At 58.7% G+C, this 18800-nt stretch overlaps 7 protein-coding genes across 7 annotated transcripts; 2 read left to right on the top strand and 5 right to left on the bottom strand.

The window, feature by feature from the left end:
• Positions 1-608: 608 nt before the first annotated feature.
• On the bottom strand, positions 609-1685 carry VDBG_03365 (N-acetyltransferase; the record flags this gene model as incomplete). Its single annotated transcript, XM_003007180.1, has 3 exons — positions 609-1235; positions 1316-1395; positions 1658-1685. 3 exons carry the CDS (start codon positions 1683-1685, stop codon positions 609-611), a joined length of 735 nt encoding a protein of 244 aa, XP_003007226.1.
• A 268-nt stretch (positions 1686-1953) lies between these two features.
• VDBG_03366 (methionyl-tRNA synthetase) lies at positions 1954-3876 on the bottom strand (the record flags this gene model as incomplete). Its single annotated transcript, XM_003007181.1, has 2 exons — positions 1954-3578; positions 3639-3876. 2 exons carry the CDS (start codon positions 3874-3876, stop codon positions 1954-1956), a joined length of 1863 nt encoding a protein of 620 aa, XP_003007227.1.
• A 747-nt stretch (positions 3877-4623) lies between these two features.
• Positions 4624-5043, top strand: VDBG_03367 (conserved hypothetical protein; the record flags this gene model as incomplete). The annotated part of the gene is made up of 1 exon (XM_003007182.1): positions 4624-5043. One exon carries the CDS (start codon positions 4624-4626, stop codon positions 5041-5043), a length of 420 nt encoding a protein of 139 aa, XP_003007228.1.
• Positions 5044-5465: 422 nt separating this feature from the next.
• On the bottom strand, positions 5466-6314 carry VDBG_03368 (CaaX farnesyltransferase alpha subunit Ram2; the record flags this gene model as incomplete). The annotated part of the gene is made up of 1 exon (XM_003007183.1): positions 5466-6314. One exon carries the CDS (start codon positions 6312-6314, stop codon positions 5466-5468), a length of 849 nt encoding a protein of 282 aa, XP_003007229.1.
• Positions 6315-6623: 309 nt separating this feature from the next.
• Positions 6624-7287, bottom strand: VDBG_03369 (conserved hypothetical protein; the record flags this gene model as incomplete). The annotated part of the gene is made up of 2 exons (XM_003007184.1): positions 6624-7063; positions 7179-7287. 2 exons carry the CDS (start codon positions 7285-7287, stop codon positions 6624-6626), a joined length of 549 nt encoding a protein of 182 aa, XP_003007230.1.
• An 804-nt stretch (positions 7288-8091) lies between these two features.
• Positions 8092-9684, bottom strand: VDBG_03370 (mevalonate kinase; the record flags this gene model as incomplete). Its single annotated transcript, XM_003007185.1, has 2 exons — positions 8092-9226; positions 9482-9684. 2 exons carry the CDS (start codon positions 9682-9684, stop codon positions 8092-8094), a joined length of 1338 nt encoding a protein of 445 aa, XP_003007231.1.
• A 7188-nt stretch (positions 9685-16872) lies between these two features.
• Positions 16873-18800, top strand: VDBG_03371 (conserved hypothetical protein; the record flags this gene model as incomplete). Its single annotated transcript, XM_003007186.1, has 5 exons — positions 16873-17376; positions 17425-17592; positions 17650-17735; positions 17785-17868; positions 17924-18800. The coding sequence occupies 5 exons, from the start codon at positions 16873-16875 to the stop codon at positions 18777-18779; spliced, it is 1698 nt and encodes a 565-aa protein (XP_003007232.1).

Raw genomic sequence — 18800 nt, forward strand, 5'->3', positions numbered from 1 at the left:
GCCGACCGTCGTGGCTGTCGAGACGCGCGGCGCCGATAGCCTCCATGCGAGCGTCGAGGCCGGACGGCTCGTCACGCTGCCGGCCATCACGTCCATCGCACGAGTCTCGGCGCCGTGCGCGTATCCGAGCGGACGTGGGAGTGGGCGCAGCGCAAGGCTGTGCTGGGCCCGCGCCGGCAGGCAGAGCATGGGGGCGGCAAGATGGCGCCGGCGGGGCTCGAAAGTCTCGTTGTCAGCGATGCCGAGGCGGCCATGGCGTGCGTGCGGTTCGCGCACGATGCGCGCTTCGTCGTCGAGGTGGCGTGCGGCGCGACGGTTGCCGTCTGCTACAACGGTGCTTTGCGGGAGAGGCTCGGGCGCGGACTGTCGGACGATGAGTGGCGCAGGAAGAATGTTGTCGTCGTCGTGTGCGGAGGGTCGAATGTGAGTCTCGAGGTGCTCGAGGAGTACAAGGCCACGTATGCGCACATGGTCTGAAGATGAGGGCGTTGATGCGGCTGGGGATGATGAAGGCGAGAATGACTGACACTGGAGTACATGGTCAATACGTAGCGGTTTGATGGATAGGCAATGCACTTGCCATTCTTTCTGATAAGCCTCCAGCGCACTCAAGCCGTATACACGAGCTCGCAATACGTCTCCTCCAGCTCAGCTCGCCACGCCAACTCGCCCGACCTCATCCTCTCCTCAAATCGATCCAGCACCATTTCCATCTCGCCGAAATAGTTGACGCCGCCCTTTTGCGTGAATCCTACCCTCTTGAACAGGGCGATGCTCTTGTCGTTGCCGGCCTGGATCTTGGCCATGAGACCCCGGAGCCGCGGCACCCTCGCGCCGCTGCGCGGACCATGCTCTCGCAGTATGCCGTCGACATGGCGGAGCACATATTCCATCAAGGCCGTGACGGCGCCGAACCCGACGCCACGCCCACGATCTCCCTTCTCGGCGATCATGACGTCGATTTCGCCGACGAAATCTGGTGGCTCGGCAGCACCCTCGTCGTTGCCTTCATCGTCGTCCTCGTCGTCATGGGGGTACAGGAAGAAGTTGACGTCGCCGACCATGGCGTCCTCGTGGTCTGCCGTGCCAGCGGTGATCTCCGTCGATGCTGCCCCAGCCGCTACTGGCCGACAGATGATGAAGGTGAGTTTATCGTCAGCGGTGCGCCACGACGCCTGGTTCTCGTACTCTTCTTCAAGAGACAGGGGGTCCGACGCCGTCGCGGCTTGAATGTCCTGGAGCTATGTTCAGACACAGACACTGCGGAGATGGCCTTGCAGAGTGGCAGAGGAGGCACAAGGGCACGAGGACGTACGGGATCGCTCATCCAGCGGTGATACTTGGCGACATGGCGGGCCTCGTAGGGGACGAGGGTCACCTGTGGCGTGGCGATGGCTGTTGTCGCTTCAGTGGGGTGGTCCTGTCGAAGGGTGCATTTCGACACATGGGACGATGGAAACGAACCTGTCTTCTCGTTGAGCCTCATTCTTCGTCAAGCTTTGTCGTCCGATGGTCTCGGCAGATGCGATCTGTGGTGGATGAGTGAGGTTGAGAGGGATGGTTGGGTTGGGATGGTTGGACTGGAAAGAGGAGAGCGGAAAATGGGAAATAGAAAATCGGGGTCGGATAAACCTCACACAAGGGCGCTGCCTCGTACCTGCCCAACATGTGGTCGCCAACACCATCTGGGACTGACGGATGCCAACTGCGAGTCGAATTGACGTACAAACACGAAAGAGACTACCATGGACTAGAACGTGTGCCTCGAGCGGTGCTGGGCTGCCTTGTCTTGCCTATTCTCGTACCTAAATTTGACAGAACACCATATGCCTCTCCATCTGAAGCCTCCTCTCCATGTTGGTACACCTTGTTTTACATCTCGTATTGTACATGCCGTGTTCTACATCTCATGTTGACAATGCCTCGAACCTCTCATCCTGCCGGCCTCATGAGCTAATCAGTCGCCACGGCCGGCGGGAAGAGGCCCGTCCACTTGCCCCTCGGCAGCGCCGCCGCTTCCTTGCGCGCCCCGTACTCGACGTCGCCGCCAAACGTCGCATGGGCAAAGGTCCGCCGCGCGGGCTGCACGCCGAGGATGTCCAGCATCTCGCCCATCTTGCCGGGCATGAACGGCTGCAGCAGGACGCCGGCGACGCGCAGCGCCTCGGCGGCGTGGAACACAATCGCGTTCCGCGCCGCGTCGGAGGGCACCTTTGTCTTGTCCCACGGCGCGCTGTCGGCGATGAACTTGTTGGCCTCGACGAGCAGCGTCATGGCCGCCTTGATGGCCGCGCTCGGGTTGAGGTCCGTCTCCATGGCGGCGGCCATGACCCTGGGCGTCTCGTCGACGAGGGCTGCGAGGCGGCGCTGTCGGCTCTGCGGCGCGTCGGCAGACGCCTCGACCTCGGCCTCGACCTCGGCCCCGTGCGCCGCCGCCGCCGCCGCCGCCTGGTGGTGGTGGTCCCGCGCCCAGCGGACGGCGTCGGCGACGTTCCACTTGGTGCTCCGCGTGATGCGGCTCAGCGCGTTGCCGAGCGTCCACTGCAGGTCCTTCTCGTAGCGCGCAAAGATGAAGCGGTTCTCGTAGTCGGCGTCGTTCTCGAGGCCGCCGTCGCGCAGCATGAAGTAGCGCATCGTGTCGAGGTCCCAGCGCTCGATGGCCTGGAACGGGTTGACGACGTTGCCGACCGACTTGGACATTTTCTTCTTGCCGAGGGTCCAGTGGGCGTGGCTCAGCAGCTGCTTCGGCGGCGGCAGGCCGACGGCGAGCAGCAGGGCCGGCCAGTAGACGCCGTGGAAGCGCACAATGTCCTTGCCGATGACGTGCACGTCGGCGGGCCAGCCGCCGCTGTGCTCGTCGCCCGGGGCCCAGGCGGGGAAGCCGGCCTTGGTGAGGTAGTTGATGAGGGCGTCGACCCAGACGTAGATGGTCTGCGACGGGTCGTCGGGCACGCGGATGCCCCAGTCGAAGCGGCTCACGGGCCGCGAGATGGACAGGTCCTCGAGGTTGTGGCGCACCCAGCTGACGACCTCGTTCATGCGGGCGCGCGGCACGATCCAGTCGGGGTTGTCGTCGTAAAACTGCAGCAGCCTGTCGCGCATGGCCTTCATGCGGAAGTGGTAGTTCTTCTCCTCGGTCCACTCGACCTCGCTGCCCGTGGCGATCGAGGCCATGATGGTGCGGCCCGTCTGCGGCACGATGGCGCGCTCGACCTCGTCCTCGGCGTAGAAGCACTCGTCGCTGACGCAGTACCAGCCGCTGTGCGTCGACTCGTACACGTGGCCGCCCGCGCGCAGCAGGTGCCAGAAGTGCTGCACGGCATCCATGTGGTCGGCGTCGGTGGTGCGCACGAAAAAGTCATTGTCGATGCCGCAGGCGGCGGCGAGCTGGCGGAACTTGTCGGCGTTGTTGTCGCAGAAGGCCTTGGGCGGGATGCCCTGCTTGGCGGCGGCGCGCTGCACCTTCATACCGTGCTCGTCGGTGCCCGTGCAGTAGAGGGCGTCGCGGCCGCGCAGCGTCTGCCAGCGCTTGAGGCTGTCGGCGAGGATCATGGTGTACATGTGGCCGACATGGGGGGCTGTCTGCCGTCAGTGGGCTGTCTGCCACGGTCTGGCGTCCCAGGAAAGCAGCTACATACAAGCATTGACGTAGAAGATGGGCGACGTCACGTAGAAGGGCTTCGCATGGGCACTGCCGCCGCTGGCACTGCTGCCACTGCTGCCACTGCTGCCACTGCTGCCACTGCTGCCACTGCTGCTTCGGCGTGTCTGGCCGTGGTGACAAGACGGGCAGACCCAGCCGGAGCGTGTCGTCTGTGATGGTCGGCGCAGAGGCAGACGGGCAGCCCTCGCTGCAGCAAGACGTATTGGCCTCATGATGGCATATGCGAGGCCAAGCGAGTGGCGGCTTCGATGTGATGGTGGCCGAAGTGAAGTGAAGAAAAGTCTTGTTCAGGGGATGATGGGTGGTTTGAGGCAGAGCAGGAGCCGAGCGAGACGATCACATCACAGTGTTTGGCTCGTCGAGTGATTCGGATTACTGTGCAAGCTCTTATCCTTATCAGCGAAACGCGACCCCACCAACTTTCTTTCGACTCTTCAGAGCTGCGACTCTTCAGAGCTGCCCGTTGCTGTGCTTCTTCTTCACAGCTGTCCCGTGCCGAGCCATCGCAGAGCCATTGCAGAGCCATTGCAGAGCCATTGCAGAGCCATTGCAGAGCTGTCACGGGAGCAGGCAACACACCGGCTACCCTCGACCGATCCAGTGATACATTTCGCCGTCCCCGCCACCGCCGCCATGTCGCTCCCCACGCGCGAAGTCCAGATCAAGCAGGCCAGCGACAGTACGTCCCTCCTCCCTCTGCCAGAGAATGGTGTCAGGAAGCTGCCAGAGTGCTTTCACAAGGCTGTCAGACTCCTGTCAGAATGCTGCCAGACTCCTGCCAGGCTCCTGCCAGACTCCTGTCAGAATGCTGCCAGAGAAGGCCGTGACCAGATGCTGACGAGGCAGCCGCCAAAATCTTCGTCGACGCCTACTACGACGCCCTCAACCGCCGCAAGCCCTCCGCCATCGCCGCCTTCTACACGACCGCCTCGACCTCCTACGCCTCGCACCCGCCCGACATGTCCATCAACGGCCTGCCCCTCACCGACCCGGCCGCCTACGCCCGCCTCCTCGACGACCACTACCACGAGGCGCCCCTCCCCGGCGTGCCGGACCCCAAGGCCGCCTCGTCGTCGGCCGCCTCGACGACGCCCCTCGTGCGCCTCGAGCTCGAGTCGTTCGACGCCCACGTCATCAACGCCGACTACGTCGTCGCCGCGCCCCCCGGCATCGCCGACACGCCCGACAAGACGGGCGCCAAATGCAGCGTCCTCGTCCAGGTTACGGGCCGGCTCTACTACGGACGCGGCCGCGAGGCGCCCGCCAAGACCTTCAACGAGGTGTTTGTGCTCGTGCCCAACTGGGACACCTTTGGCCGGAACGCGCCCAAGGGCGCCCGCCGGTGGCTCATTTCGAGCCAGAACTTTCGCTCTCTGTAGCTGCGGTGGAGTGCGTTTCTCGTTTCATGGCTGCACTTCTAGTTGGTGGCTACCTACCTACCTTCTCCGCCTGTCGCTGGGAGGCGGGGAGGGCGCAGCGGGGGGTGGGCGTTTGGGATCGGCATGGGGGCAAAGCATGGAAGGCGTTTTTTTTGGTACTTTGTGCTCTGCTATAGACCGGAAAGTGGTCACAGCTGCAAAGTGGTCACGGCTGCATTGATTCACTTGAAACTCACATCATGTTCAACAGACTAGTCATTGTGATGAGTCCGAATACCTGAGGTCGTTACATCATAGTGAACCCCCAAAAGCATCCAGACCCCAAAGCCTCCAGACCCCAAAGCCTCCAGACCCCAAAGCCTCCAGGCCCCAAAGCCTCCAGACCTCAAAGCCTCCAGACCCAAAGCACCCAACGCGCCAGCCTACGCGAGCTGCGCCTTGCGATACCGCCAGTACCCCGCCCTGATGGGATCCCACTTCTCCGCGAGCCGGTCCAGACACGTGGCCGCCTCGACCGTCTCCCCCTTCTCCGCGTGCACGTCGGCCAGGAAGTCCAGCGCGTGGCTGCTCTGGACGTCCTCGCCGTCCGCCTCGCCCACGCGCCACACGTACTCGACGGCCGTGCTCTCGACGCTCGCGAGCGGCCGCCCGCCCTTGACGAGCACGCCGCGGAGGTAGTTCCAGGGGGCCTGGTTCTGGGGCGCCACGGCGATTTTGGCGCGGGCGTAGGCGATCTCGCGGTCGACCGTCGCCGCGGGCACGGCGGCGTCGGGCGCCGTGGCGTGGGCGCCGGGCGTCGAGGCGGCCGGGTCGCTGAAGACGACGAAGAAGCGGTGGCTCCAGGCCGAGTTGTTGCGCACGTCATCCTCGACGAACGTCTGCGTCGCCGCGAGCTCCTGCGCCGTCCAGAGGCCGAGCCGCCGCACGAGGTACTGCCGGTAGCTCCAGACGTGGTAGTTCTTCGTGTCCTCGGCGAGGATGAGCCGCAGGAAGTGCGACTCGTCGTGCGCGAGCTTCTTGACCGCCGCCGCGTCCGAGCCGATGCGCGCGTGCACGTGATCGAGCAGCAGCTGGCGGTGGTGCCAGATTTGGTAGTTCTTCAGGTGGTCGAGCGACACGCCGTTGAGCCAGGCAAACTCGTCGTCGAGCGGCAGGTCGAGCGCCTGGATGATCCTGAACCGGTACAGCCACACGGTGTAGTGGGCCGGGTTCATCGCGATGACGTGCTCCGTGAGCCGGAGCGTGCGGGGGGAATGCTCCTCGGCGGCCATGACGGCGCGCAGGTAGCTGATGACTTTGTTCGTGTCAGTAGTGGCTGCGTGGCGGTCCCCCCCCTCCATGACGCCTCGTGCGGACATGGGCAGTACGTACTCTCAGCATAGTGCTCCGGGTAGGCGATGGCGGCCAGCGACCCCTCGGGCTCATCCGACGGCACGGGCACGACATCATCCCAGTCCGGGTCCGTGGCGTACGGCCCCATCTTCTCGCCATACAGCGCCTCCTTCAGCTCCGCCATGGTGCGCCGGCGCTGCCTCTCCTCGTCAATCTCGTCGCGCGTGATCGGCGCGCGCGCCGTGCCGTCAGGTCCCCAGCAGGCCGCTCTCGGCCAACTCGCGCCTCTGGCGGAACCGGCGGTGCAGCGCCTCGAGGGCGGCGAGGCTCGCCTGCCTGCGTGCGCGCTCGGCGAACTGGTCGAGCGGGAGGTCGCCGATGTCGCGGCCGTGGCGGTCGGGGCCCCAGGCGTGCGTCTTTTGACCGGCGGCGGCGCGGAGGCGGCGCGGCGGCAGCGACTCGCGGGCGGCCTGCTTCCAGAACTCGCGGTCGGCCTTGGGCGGCAGGTGGGCCTGGCGCGCGGCGAGGCGTGGGAGGAAGGCGGCGTTGGCCCAGGTCTGTCGCTCGGCGGGGCTGAGGGCGTCGAGGCCGAGCTGCTCGCGGCGGTGCTCGGCGGGGTTGGTTGCGTAGAAGCGGTACCTGGTCTGCTCGTTGGCTGTGGTGGGCGGGGGTAGCGGTTCGTCTTTGGCTGGAGCGAGGGGGCAAGGGTCAGTAAAGGAGCCTGGAGAGTCGAGGAAAAGAAGCACGGTGGTGAAGAGTCGGTGAATCGAAATGTTTTGGCGATGAGGGGGATTATATGTGACGAGCCTGGCGGAGGGAGAAGGACGGTAGGCAAGATGCAGGAGGAGGAGGAGGAGGGGTCAGGCAGGCCAGGCTGCCCTGAACAATACGAGAACAATGGGCAATGAACATACTCTTCGTCTCGGCTTCCTTGGGTTTGGAGCCAACCTTTGCTTTCGGTGGCATGTCGTGTCGGAAGAGCGCGGGGGGGGGCGCCGATGGAGAGAGGGGTTGGCGACCTGGTGTTGGGAGCCAGAGCTGTAGCACCTTGGTGAGCTCAAACCGCCGAAGAGAATTGCTCGAACCACAGAAGCCAGCAGCCGGGCAAGCAGCCGATAGTGCGATAGTGGAGGGGCCTGCCAGGGCCTGCCAGGGGCCGCCAGCCTTGCCGGGGGGGCCGCCAGCCTTGTGGAGCGTATATGGAGGAGAGGCCTCGCCGTCAGCCCAGAAAAGGGGCTCCGAACAATGACTTGCGCCGAACAATCAATAGGCCCCAACGCCATGCCACTCCGGTTCAATAGGCGTATGCTTTCACACAGCTTCTAGCCTGATGATTAAATGGATCTAACTGGGAACCGCAAGGTACGTCGTCTAAGCCCTCGACACAGCCGCTGGTCGAACCCTGCAATACTCCTCCCTCCCATGATAGCAATATAACAATACATGCGAATGAATGCTTTCCTTGGCTTTGCCCTTGTTGGCCCAGTCCGCTCACCACCTGCCCCGTTTTCTTGACGCCACATGAAAGGAATACTGTACACGCCCCCCCGGCAGAGGCGAGTCCTTCCCAACCCTCATGATGCGCCCCTTTCGCTGCGTGTGTTTCGGTGAACGCCCTCCCCTGTTGACTGGCTTTTTTTTTTCTCTTTCTCCTCTTTCTCCTCTTTCTTTGTTGGCGTCGTCGTCGTCGTCGTCGCGCCTTGGCACCACCCCCCATTACAGGCTCTCGACGCGCCAGAACTTCCAGCCCTCCCTCTCCCCCACGCCGCCGTGCACGCCCACGAGCCGCTCGACGCCCACGTTGCCCTCGGCGTTGAGGAACTTCTCGAGGTCAATCTCCATGCCGCCCTCGTGGTCCTCGTCCATGCCGTTCTTGAGCACCGCCGGCCACAGCACGCCGACGCCGTCGCCGCCGAGCGTCGTCTCGAACTTGACGTAGCCTTCCTCGTCGAGCTGGCTGTGGAGCCTCTCGAGCTTGTCGGCCGGCGCCCCCGGCCGCAGCAGCGTGATCGAGCACCCGCCGCCGCCGGCGCCCGTGAGTTTTGTCCACCCAATGTCGGCGTGGTCGACGAGCTCCCTGATGCGCTCGAGCCGCGGGTGCGACACGCCGAGCGCGTTCAGCAGGCCGTGGTTGATCGTCATGAGCTCGCCCACCTTGCGCAGGCTCTCCTCCTCCTCGCTGTCAAAGTCTTCGTCGTCGATCAGGCTCGTCACAGACTGCGTCACCTTGTCTATGGCGTCGAGGATGCTGCCGACGAGCTTCGTGTGCGTGTCCTTCAGCTTGGCCACCTTGGCCACCTCGCGCGCCGTCGACTTGGACTGCTTCGTGTCGATGAGGAGCAGCGGCAGCTCGGGAAAGTCCCACAGCGGCCGCACGAGGGGCGGCTTCGTGTAGTCGGGACGCTGGTACACGACGGCCTTGCCCTGCGTCGACACGGTGTTGTCGACGCCGGACGGGTTGCCGTGGATGCACATTTCGTAGACAAAAGCCCAGCGGTTGATGCGTTCAATCTGCAACCGCGCCTCGTCCGGCGGTTGGTCGGGGTGGGGGCCCGACAGCGTGCGCAGCTGCAGCAGCAGCGCCGTCGCCACGCACACGGCGATGGAGGCGCTGCTGCCGAGGCCGGCGCCGATCGGGATGGTCGAGCGGAGCGTGTAGAGACAGCCGGGGAACGACTGGTGGCCGAGGGACAGGAAGAGGTAGAGGAAGCCCGAGGCGGCATTCTGGTGCACCTTGCGCAGCTCTTCGGGCTTGTCGGGCGAGATGCCGACGAGGTGTGGCTGCATGGCCTCGACGAGCTCGTGGTCGAGGTCGGTGACGAGGCTGTAGTAGAACTTTTTCTTCTCGGGGCTGTGAAAGAGGGGCCATGGCAGGTCGTCAATGTTCCATGTGTGTTCGAGATCAATGTCGGGGAAGCGGAGTGAGACGGTTCTCCGGGATTTGGAGAGCGAGGTGACGAGGAGGTAGGATCGCATCGAGATGGCGGCAGCGATGGCGGCCTGGGGGGGAGGCAAGGCAGGTTTTGTTAGCAAGCAGGTCGACAAGACGCTGGTTTCGAGAGAGAGACCAGAGACGCACCTTGCCGTGAACGACGGCGTTGCTCACCGCAGACGATGACCTTGCCCGGCGCAGAGACCATGAAAGGCGGGGGCCATGGGGCTCGAGCCTTGCGGTTCATCTTCTGTCGATTGCGACAAGGCGCCGTTGCCGTTGGTCATGCCGTTGCCGTTGCCGTTGACATAGGCCGCGCCGCCAGCGCCATTGAGGCCTTCGACGGTATTTCTCATGTCGGGGAATCGCACAGCCATGTACAGCGGTCGTGTTTGCAGGAGGTTCCACGGAAAGGAGTGTTGTCGAGGGTTCCGTTGGGGCGTATAGGACGGAGCGAAAGGCCGATGGGATGGGACGGTGGACAAGGAGGTGGATTTCCGAATTAGGGGGGTGGAGGCACGGTCACGGGGCTACCATGTACTAGGAGCGAACCAGAGGGCCAATTGAAACAGCGAGGGGGTGGATGAAAGCCGGCAGAAACCCCAGGAAACGAAGAAAAATGACTGACGTCCTTGTTGGGGGGAGGGGAAGACAGGACGTGGAATGCAGGCCCAAAAGGGGAGGGCATCAGGCAAGGTTCGGCCGGTTGGTGCGGAGAGTTGGAACAGCAGGAAAAGGAACATGAGAAAGGTTCACGCGTCCATGACGAGGCCGTCGCGCCGCAGTAGAAGGAGGCGTAGAGGATGCAGGGATGCAGTGGTGCAGTGGTGCAGTGGTGCAGTGGTGCAGTGGTGCAGTGCAGCAGCAGGTACAGCAGCAGGTACACGTCCAGCAGCGGCGGTGCAAACGCAGTGACAGGTCCGGCCAGCGCCGAACGATGGCGAGGTATGGGCACGGTACCTAGCTTACCTACCTAGGTAGGTAGGCTTGGTAGGTGAGGTGCAGGGTGGGTAATACAGACAATTTCATTAGACGAGGCCATTTCGTTCATCAAGAAGCCTTCTCCGTTTTTCCCTAGTTCTTGACTAGTCCCTTTGTCACATCCCAGACTAGGTAGGTACCTACCTAGATGGAAACTCCAGAATCTGGGCTAGACCATGCAAGTCCCTATCGACCCAGTCCACCGTGTAACATCCACCGAGATCAATGAGCCATGCGTTGTCGTCCATATGGATCAAGACATTGTTAGGCTTCACGTTCCCCCAGACACCAGACAAGGCGAGCTTCATGTAGTGCATGCAGCCAGCGAGTCGTGCTATGCAATGTGCTACCCACTGCTGTCTGAGCGAAGATGGACGGGACATCCTCGAACGACGAAGAGGACATGGTAAACGGCCCCTCAACATACTGCCTCGCAGCCGGCCGTGGGATATCTCTGGGGCCTCCCCTAGGAATGGAACGGACGGGCGCATTGCCTCTGGCCTCCTCCACAATACAGAGCGTGCGTAGGCTGATAACCCCCAGATCGGGTTCGCTAGTCCGTCTGGCTGGAAGACAGCAATGGGGAAAGTGTCCTGACAACCAAACAACCCTCCATCCCGTCTCCAGGTTCCAGGACAAGGATCTCAACCCAAAGCCTGACGAAGTGGTGGGCCGACGTCTCATCCGTCAGGACGTATCGGGACTAGCGCCCTATGTCTTACTACATCACTCGTCACCGTTGACGGCTGCCGTGGCCCCCAAATCTGGTGACACACAGAGAGAGCGCGACCTCGGAACATGGAGAGTCGTCATGACTTCCTCACCTTCATGCAGTCGGTAATCCTTGCAGCAAACCTTGCGTGCACAAATGAGGCACGATGGCGTGGTCAACCAGATGTCACCGAACGAATGCTTGATGCAACAACACTGACAGTCCCTATCTTGGGAGTCAGTTCGCCGGACAGGGATACACGGAGGCATGCCGCATGCGCCCATAAAGTACGGCCAAACATCTTGTTACTGCCACCGACTTCGAGGGCGTTGCGCAGGAAGGGTCGCTCTCTTAGGTACAGTACGTCAGAACGACATCATTGGATAGTGTGGGTGTTGAAATGACTGAGTGAGTCGTTCGATTGATCTGAGTGCTGGCGTTGTGTGCATGCTGAGTATTTTACCGGTGTTGCTTTGACTTTTCTCCACTAGGTAGACAAGGAGTGTACTTAATAAAGGGCGGTACCGGAAAGAGTCGGTGAGAGGTGTTGCGGACGACAATTTCCAGACAAATTACAGCACATGTTCATGAGTAGGTTTCGCCCAACATATTAATGTCTCGTAGCAGCGTAAAAAAGGTACCTGAGCTGCTGTGAGCTTCGGAAACCGAAGATGGGCCAAAGGGCCTCAATCGATGCCACCCAAGTCTTCAGCGTCTGCAATGTCACGCTAATCGGCGCCGGCAGACATTGCGTATTAGTCTACACCAGCACCGGCAGTGTCCAGCAAGTTGTAGGGCCAGTATCCTAGCGTGCAGCTTGCCCCTGGAGGCAGGGAGAAGAGATTCTAACTGAACCCAAGGTCAAAGAAGAGTTTGCAATCCTCCATAAGAACGAAAGGCGATGGCATCGAAACAGTACTTAAAATGGTTAGCATTATTTAGTCATATATTGGTACACAGAAAAGTACCAAGCAAAATTTGTGGTGGAAAACTGTCAGGACGCCCCTGCTGGCCACATAACCGGGGGCTGGTCAGGGGGTTAGGGGCTATGATAACGTGTCTATAAGGACTGTAGAGAGCCATATTTCTGATATATTTGACCGCATACGTACTATCTACTGTCTGCGGACTTGGTGCGGAAGATCTTTCCAATCTGTTTAAACCGCGCGCTGATGCCCTGGGTAATCACATCGCAATTTGTTTCAAGGACAGAAAGAATGACGAGAAAAACCATGAAGGTTCTTGCCCCGTTCATGTCAATGACGAGGAAACCTCGGAGTTCGATGAAACCAATACATTGCCAGACCTGACTCAACTCTCAGGCAAACTAAGAAGACTGAGCCGAAGACTCTATGGCAATCGGACAACCAGCTCAACGAGTACAAGCCCGACATGAAGTATTGACACAAGCCTGCAAGAACAATTTCGGAGCAAAATTCGCTTCTGACTAGGTTTCTATGTACAACCAAGGGGGTACTCTTCAGTTTTTGGATCTTTAAAATTCTAAGGGGAGGATGTCAAAGTAGCCGCGGTTCGGAAGACAAGATCCAATGAGCTCTTTACAAAGAAATTGAAAAATGTTGACGTTGAAGTTCGCTCGTAGACGTCTATGGTCATTATTACCATCCGGGCCGTCAGTTTCCTACTTCGCGTCTTACCCTTACTGCTACTTCCATTACTTTTCTTATGCATTAAGTCGCAAGTCTCAACTAGTCAAAACTCATTCAGATCAACATTTTCTTATCATTACCCAAACTGAGGGGTATAATACGTTTCCACCTCTGAAATACGGATGCCGCTATCGAACGTGTATATTAGGACAGCGGAGGGCCATAATTCCGACGCATTCCGACCCCCTGCCTAGGTTCTATTGCCTGCGGATCACGTGTGGCAGCCCCCTTCACTCTGCTCCAAATAAAGCATTGACAAGTGGCCACAGCATTCAGTTTAGTGTGCTTGTATCATGGAAAATATGGCTATTGTGGGATGTCGTAGCTACTTTACTTTGACACGGTCAAAGCCACTGTTGTTACTACGATCGCTGTGGCCGCTGTACCTATAGCAGTTTCACTGATCCTGCCAGTCGGGCGGCCTTGGTGGCACTTTCACACAGTCGTAACCTTCAAACCGTTCAATCAAACCAAAAGGATATGTATTGGGCAGCATTCATAGCGAATCAGGCCCCAGTCATGTGTCCAACCCGGGACAGTCATCAATGACTACCCACAGTTGTCGTAACCATCATTGTTGCCCCGTCTTGCATAAACTTCGCCTCGGAGGTTGGCGACATGTTGGGAGAGGGAGCTGGTTTCGGACAGCCCGTCACCTACTCACAATCAACCTATGACTGGGTGCCACTCACGCAGCGGTCCAAAGTTTGAGACATTCGTCAGGGATGCACGTAGCAGCAAAATTTGAGTCCTGCATGGACGAGGGGTTTTCCTGGAAAAATACGTAAGCTCCCCGAGGCTTAGGAGCAAGACCACGACTGGCTTGGTCAAGCGTTTTGCAGTCTACGACAAACAGAAGGAACGCATATGCGCCGTCATTTTCGCCGATTTACGAGCATTGCGAGAAGCTGCTCATCACCTGTCATGACGGGCACACTTCCACCGCAAGGGATCTCAGGCCTCTACTGGTTGTATCTTCTAACCAGGTGTTTCAACATCAGCGTATTTGGGTCTTGAGCCTTCAGCTCGCGTGATGGACCTAGGTCGGTTGTGAGATACCAGCGTCCCAACGACTACGGCCGGCCCATATTATTGTCTAGAGCAGTCTGGGAAACCAGGTAAGGTAACAATCATTTCCCGAGTAATCGCCCCCCCTTTCCCCTAGGCCAGACATATACAGTTCCTCCAGTGCGTGGGAAATTTTCGCGGCTCCGGGGTTCACCCTTCGCAAGTAAACAATACGGGCTGGCGAAAATGTACTGCCTTCGGATAGCCATGAGCTCTGTGTCATGCACGAAGGGAAGATAAGACACCCAATCTGAGCCACGATATCTCACAAAGAGCCCAATCGAGTTTTGTGAGAGTGATGCTACATAGGGGTATCGTCACCTTCAATCCAAGGACAATTCGCCTCCCACCTCATTGCGCAAGCGACGGTTGCCAGCACCACAGAGTTGATCGGGCCAAGGTCGCTCATACCACTCAAGTTGGGTCCCAGAAAAACACCATTAAATGTCAGGCAATATCGCGGCTAGGAAAACGACCTGACGGGATGTGTTGGGCAAATGACACACGCAACCGTTGACCAAAACAACTCCTGGCTACTCGGGTCAGGCTGAGCAACCGGGCTGTAGCGCGGACAGTAAATCGACCAATTTCTAAATGGCCAGGCCCCGAAACAACCCAGTATCAAACACGAGCAGGGCGTCGTGTTCTTGCCCAGGGAATTCGCCGAGGCGTTCGGATTCATGGTCAAAACAGAACTGTTGGGGCCAGGTATCTAAGCGAGGTCTCGTGCTCCGAAGGGAGGATCTTAGGTGTCTGGTGGCCAAAGTGACTGAAGTCAGCTTTCTAGCCCAATGCCAATTTGGATCCAAGGTCAATGTAGAACGGAATTCCAAGCTGGCACAGGTTTGATCCGATGGCGACTGGCCGCCAGGACCTTGACTGATACCGCCAAATCCCAGAGTAGCGATCCTCGTCACGAAGGCCAAACATGATATCGTAAACGAAACTTTCGGGACGCATGTTCTCGGCTAGCGCCGACGATCGAGTTCAGGCATGTTTCTGTTGGGTGCGAGCGTTCAGACCCGGTTTTGGGAAACTGGTTTGTCCGATCCTACATTCGAACCAAAAGATCTGCAAACTAGTTGGTGGAAAAGCACGATAGGACTGTCCGTCAACGGATCAAGAACCCTAACCGGGCCGTGAACGGCACGACCGTCCGAGCATACACGGGGCGGGTCCAATTTGTACCTACGGTGAAGGCTCTTGCCAGGCTCATTACCTCGGACTGGATCCCGAAGGGTCTCAGACAGTGACTCTATCTCTACCGTGGCGGGACCCGTGCTACTACGATGCGCAACCTAAGGCAACGTAGCGAAGAAGTCGCCGTGAGAGGAATCGGACTAGTCATGGCTGTGTACTGTTGCTGGCAACCGTTGATGGCTCTGAGACCCGAACAGCCTATGAGCACCAGAGTCAAGGGCGCGCCCTGTGTCTGAATGGGCGTTACATCGTAAAGCCTCGCGTGGCATGGTATTGCAGTCGGGCAGTCAATCGATTGGCGTAAAGCGGGCAAGTGATGCACATCAGACGGCGTTGCTCGCCACGGCAAAATAAACAACATATAGGATGGAAAAGAAGCAATGAAGCCTCACAGATCGATTCGTCCGTGGCCATGGCAGAGCGTTTGCGGCGCCTAGAGCTAAATGCCCCGCACGCACATGATTAGTGCCCGCAGTCAGGTAGGCAAGCTTGGCAAGGTACCCGGCACAGGCTGGCCAGGCTGGCAGTTGACACACCTCGCAAACAGGGGCACTCAGAAGGCAGGGGCGAGGGCTGAATGCACCTTCTCTCGATAGTAATCATGGTAGTGACATGCGCCCAATGCCATGTTGAGCAAGACGCAGGTGCGAGGCACCTTCCAGCCAGCACCTTTTTAGCAAAGCTGCCACTCAACGGCCCCTGCCACTCCACAAACCTTAAGCCTCGAGTCGCATGTTCAGCTGCCATCACGATCAAAGGTCAAAGCACCTCACCTAGCGAAGTAGGTCAGGCTTGGCATGACCATCACCGTCTGTACACACCATCACGATGCCTTCGATGATGGTCAAGCCATGGAAAGAAAAAAGTTGGTATCTGACTGGATCTACACAGTTGTCCGCAATTCCGGCTGCCTGGGCTCCGAGTTCAGTCCGCAAGAAACTATCGATTCTGAGCCCGCCGAGAAACTGATCCACGTCTGGGTCGCACAACGGCTTGCTCCCTTGTCTTGAGTCCTGGGCAACGCTATTTCTCAATCACGAAAGACGCCAGTTCATGCGAAAACTGTTCTCTCCACCTCGTGTCTCGCGTCTGAGTCTCCAATCTCACGATCTCCTTGCCATCAACTCCCTCCCATCGTCGCTCGTCTACGTAAGGGTTTCGCTTTTCCCCATCAAAAGGTCGTCATCATACTAGGCGTCCTGGCATCCCAGGCACAGACGGCAAACGAACTTTGGATTGCCGATCCGATGCGAAAGTCAAACACAGGCCACGATCCTTGATCGAGGCAAGTAGCGATCGGCACTGCATAGCAAACAGCCCCACGACGCGGCACGCTCACGCGGGTATACCCCGTTGTCATCGGATGGCACGACCAGGTTACCGGATACCAAAAGGCTTCGTTCAGTCCACGCTGGCAAACAAACGCAATGTCTTACAAGTCTTCTTGGCAGCACCGAACTCGAAACGCTCCTCGCCATGGCCATTGGCAGGCAGTATGTCCCTGCTGCCGAGTTTCTTTTTCGTCGAAACGCCTAGGACTGGACCACTCGAAAAGCAAGGTCCGCCACCGTGAGATCAGATGCTAGAATCGATGATCCTGATGGAGAACTCCGACACCACCGAACTACTTGGCTCCTCTTGTCCGTCCCAATGTGGCCAAACCCGCGTCCTAGTCTTCGGTCCGATGTAGAGTGAGTTGAGATGAACAGAAGGAAAGACAAGACAGCAGCGTTGAAGCCACACGGCTCGAGACCCTGCTTTCCTGGTGTGCCCCGCCTCACAGTCTGGCACGCTGCTTTGAGACAGCAACGAGCCAGACGTCGCATTTAACCACTGCTGACGGCACTCCTCCTTCTCCATTCCATTCCGTCGCCGACAGTTCCCTCCCTCGACCTTTGCTCGCCAGCAAACTGTCAGAAGACAACGATCCAACAATGGATCCCATGGCTGGCCTCACCGTTTACAATCTCCCGCCAGCTCCGCCGCGGTGGGATCACATCGGCATCTTCTATGTCACCTTTTGTTTGACATGGACGACCATAGTCTTCTCCTTGATGGCATTTGGCTGGCTCAATAGGACCAACCCCGTTCTCAGGCACCGTGGAGTGGGCTTGTCGTTTGGCGCCATCTTCTTTCTCCATTGCTACTGGTTTCTGGCCCAGATCGTGTATCCTATCGGCGGCACCATGCCAGTCATCCTCGCCTACAGCATCCAGTACTTCTTTATGGGTATCTGGTTTCCACTCGGCGTTGCTCTGTTCCATGCTTCCAACAGCCGCTTCCTCCACGTGGCCAAGCTACAGAAGCAATACATGCAGCCTGAGCTCCGAAGTAAGAGCGGCTGCAACGGCGCGGACAGCTCGTGGATCTGCAGATTCAGGAACATGAGCTACACAAAAAAGATTATGCTGCCCATCGGATTCGGCATCGTTCTACAGGTAGGCACATCACTCTGACTAGTTGTGCTTTCCACTGACACGCCTAAGATCCTCCTGACGACCGGCATGTGGTTGGCTTGCAGGAAGTACCACCCTTCCTGGGGCATTCCCGGCACCGAAATCCGGGGCGACAACCTTATGGAGCAGATGATTGATCTTGGTCAGGGATGGGAGTGGTGGCCCTCTGTTTTGTGGCAGGTCATCTGGACTTGGATTGTGAGAACATGAGAGCTTCACCAAAGCCATGACTTGAGCTGACGCCTTGACGCACAGGTTGCCCCTATTCTTCTCTACCGAGCCTGGGGGATTCGTGACACCATGGGCTGGCGTTTCCAAACTGTTGGCTGCTGTCTTGCAAGGTAGGCATCTTGTGTTCGCGATGGGCCTTCCAGCTGCTGACCTTCCAAGTCTTCATGCAACGCCCATGTTCATGATTGCCTGCTACGTCCCTGCCTTCCAGGTCATCAACCCCTATTACCCTCCAAGTCAATGGTGAGTTGTTCAACCGCATGACGCCTCGACTAGTTCCCAGTGCTAATGACCACAGGATCCATCTGTCCATCATGTTTTTCGAAATCTTCACGATTATCATTCCTGCCATCCAGGTCGTCCAGCAGCGTCGCATGGTCAAGAAATCTGCCGAACTCAACGCCAAGTGGGAGACATCCTCGCAAACAACGACCCTCCGAACGTCCACGTCTATCGAAGGAAAGAACTCGAACATCAGCCTCGCCGAGAAGGCATCGAGTTTTGATTACTTGGATGAGGAGCTTGGCAACCGTCTCCTGACCATGGCTGCACTCGACCATGTTCTCAACGAGAACCCGGAACCACTTCAGGAATTTTCTGCTCTCAGCGACTTCTCCGGCGAGAACATTGCGTTCCTCACCCGTGTCACACGCTGGAAGTCAACATTGACGCATGCGGTGACGGAGGAAAACAACCTCATCTTGTACAACCGTGCCATGGATATTTACGTCGACTTCATCAGCATGCGTGATGCCGAGTTTCCTCTCAACCTCCCTTCCCAGCAGCTCAAACAGCTCGAAGAGATCTTTGAACAATCTACACGCACGGTACTCGGCGAGGCGGTGGTCAACCCCGCCACTCCTTTCGACTTTCCTTCACCATCCCATGGTAGTCGTGGACAGAGCGACTCCAAGGACGACTTGCTCACTGAAACGCAGTACACGGGCGAGATTCCTGCTGCCTTTAGCCCAGCTGTCTTTGACGCCGCGCAGGCGCACATCAAATACCTTGTTCTGACAAATACGTGGCCCAAGTTTGTGGCAGAGATGCAGTCCAGGAGGAAATCAAGCGAGACGGAACGGACTGATATTTCTGGAGATTCACAGATGACTCTTGCCTCGCAGGTTTCCAGCTTTTTCAAGAGACTCATCTGAGGGGCATTGGCTGCAGCAGAA

Source organism: Verticillium alfalfae, genomic scaffold, assembly GCF_000150825.1.
Source record: "Verticillium alfalfae VaMs.102 supercont1.3 genomic scaffold, whole genome shotgun sequence".
Taxonomy (NCBI): Eukaryota; Fungi; Ascomycota; class Sordariomycetes; order Glomerellales; family Plectosphaerellaceae; genus Verticillium; species Verticillium alfalfae.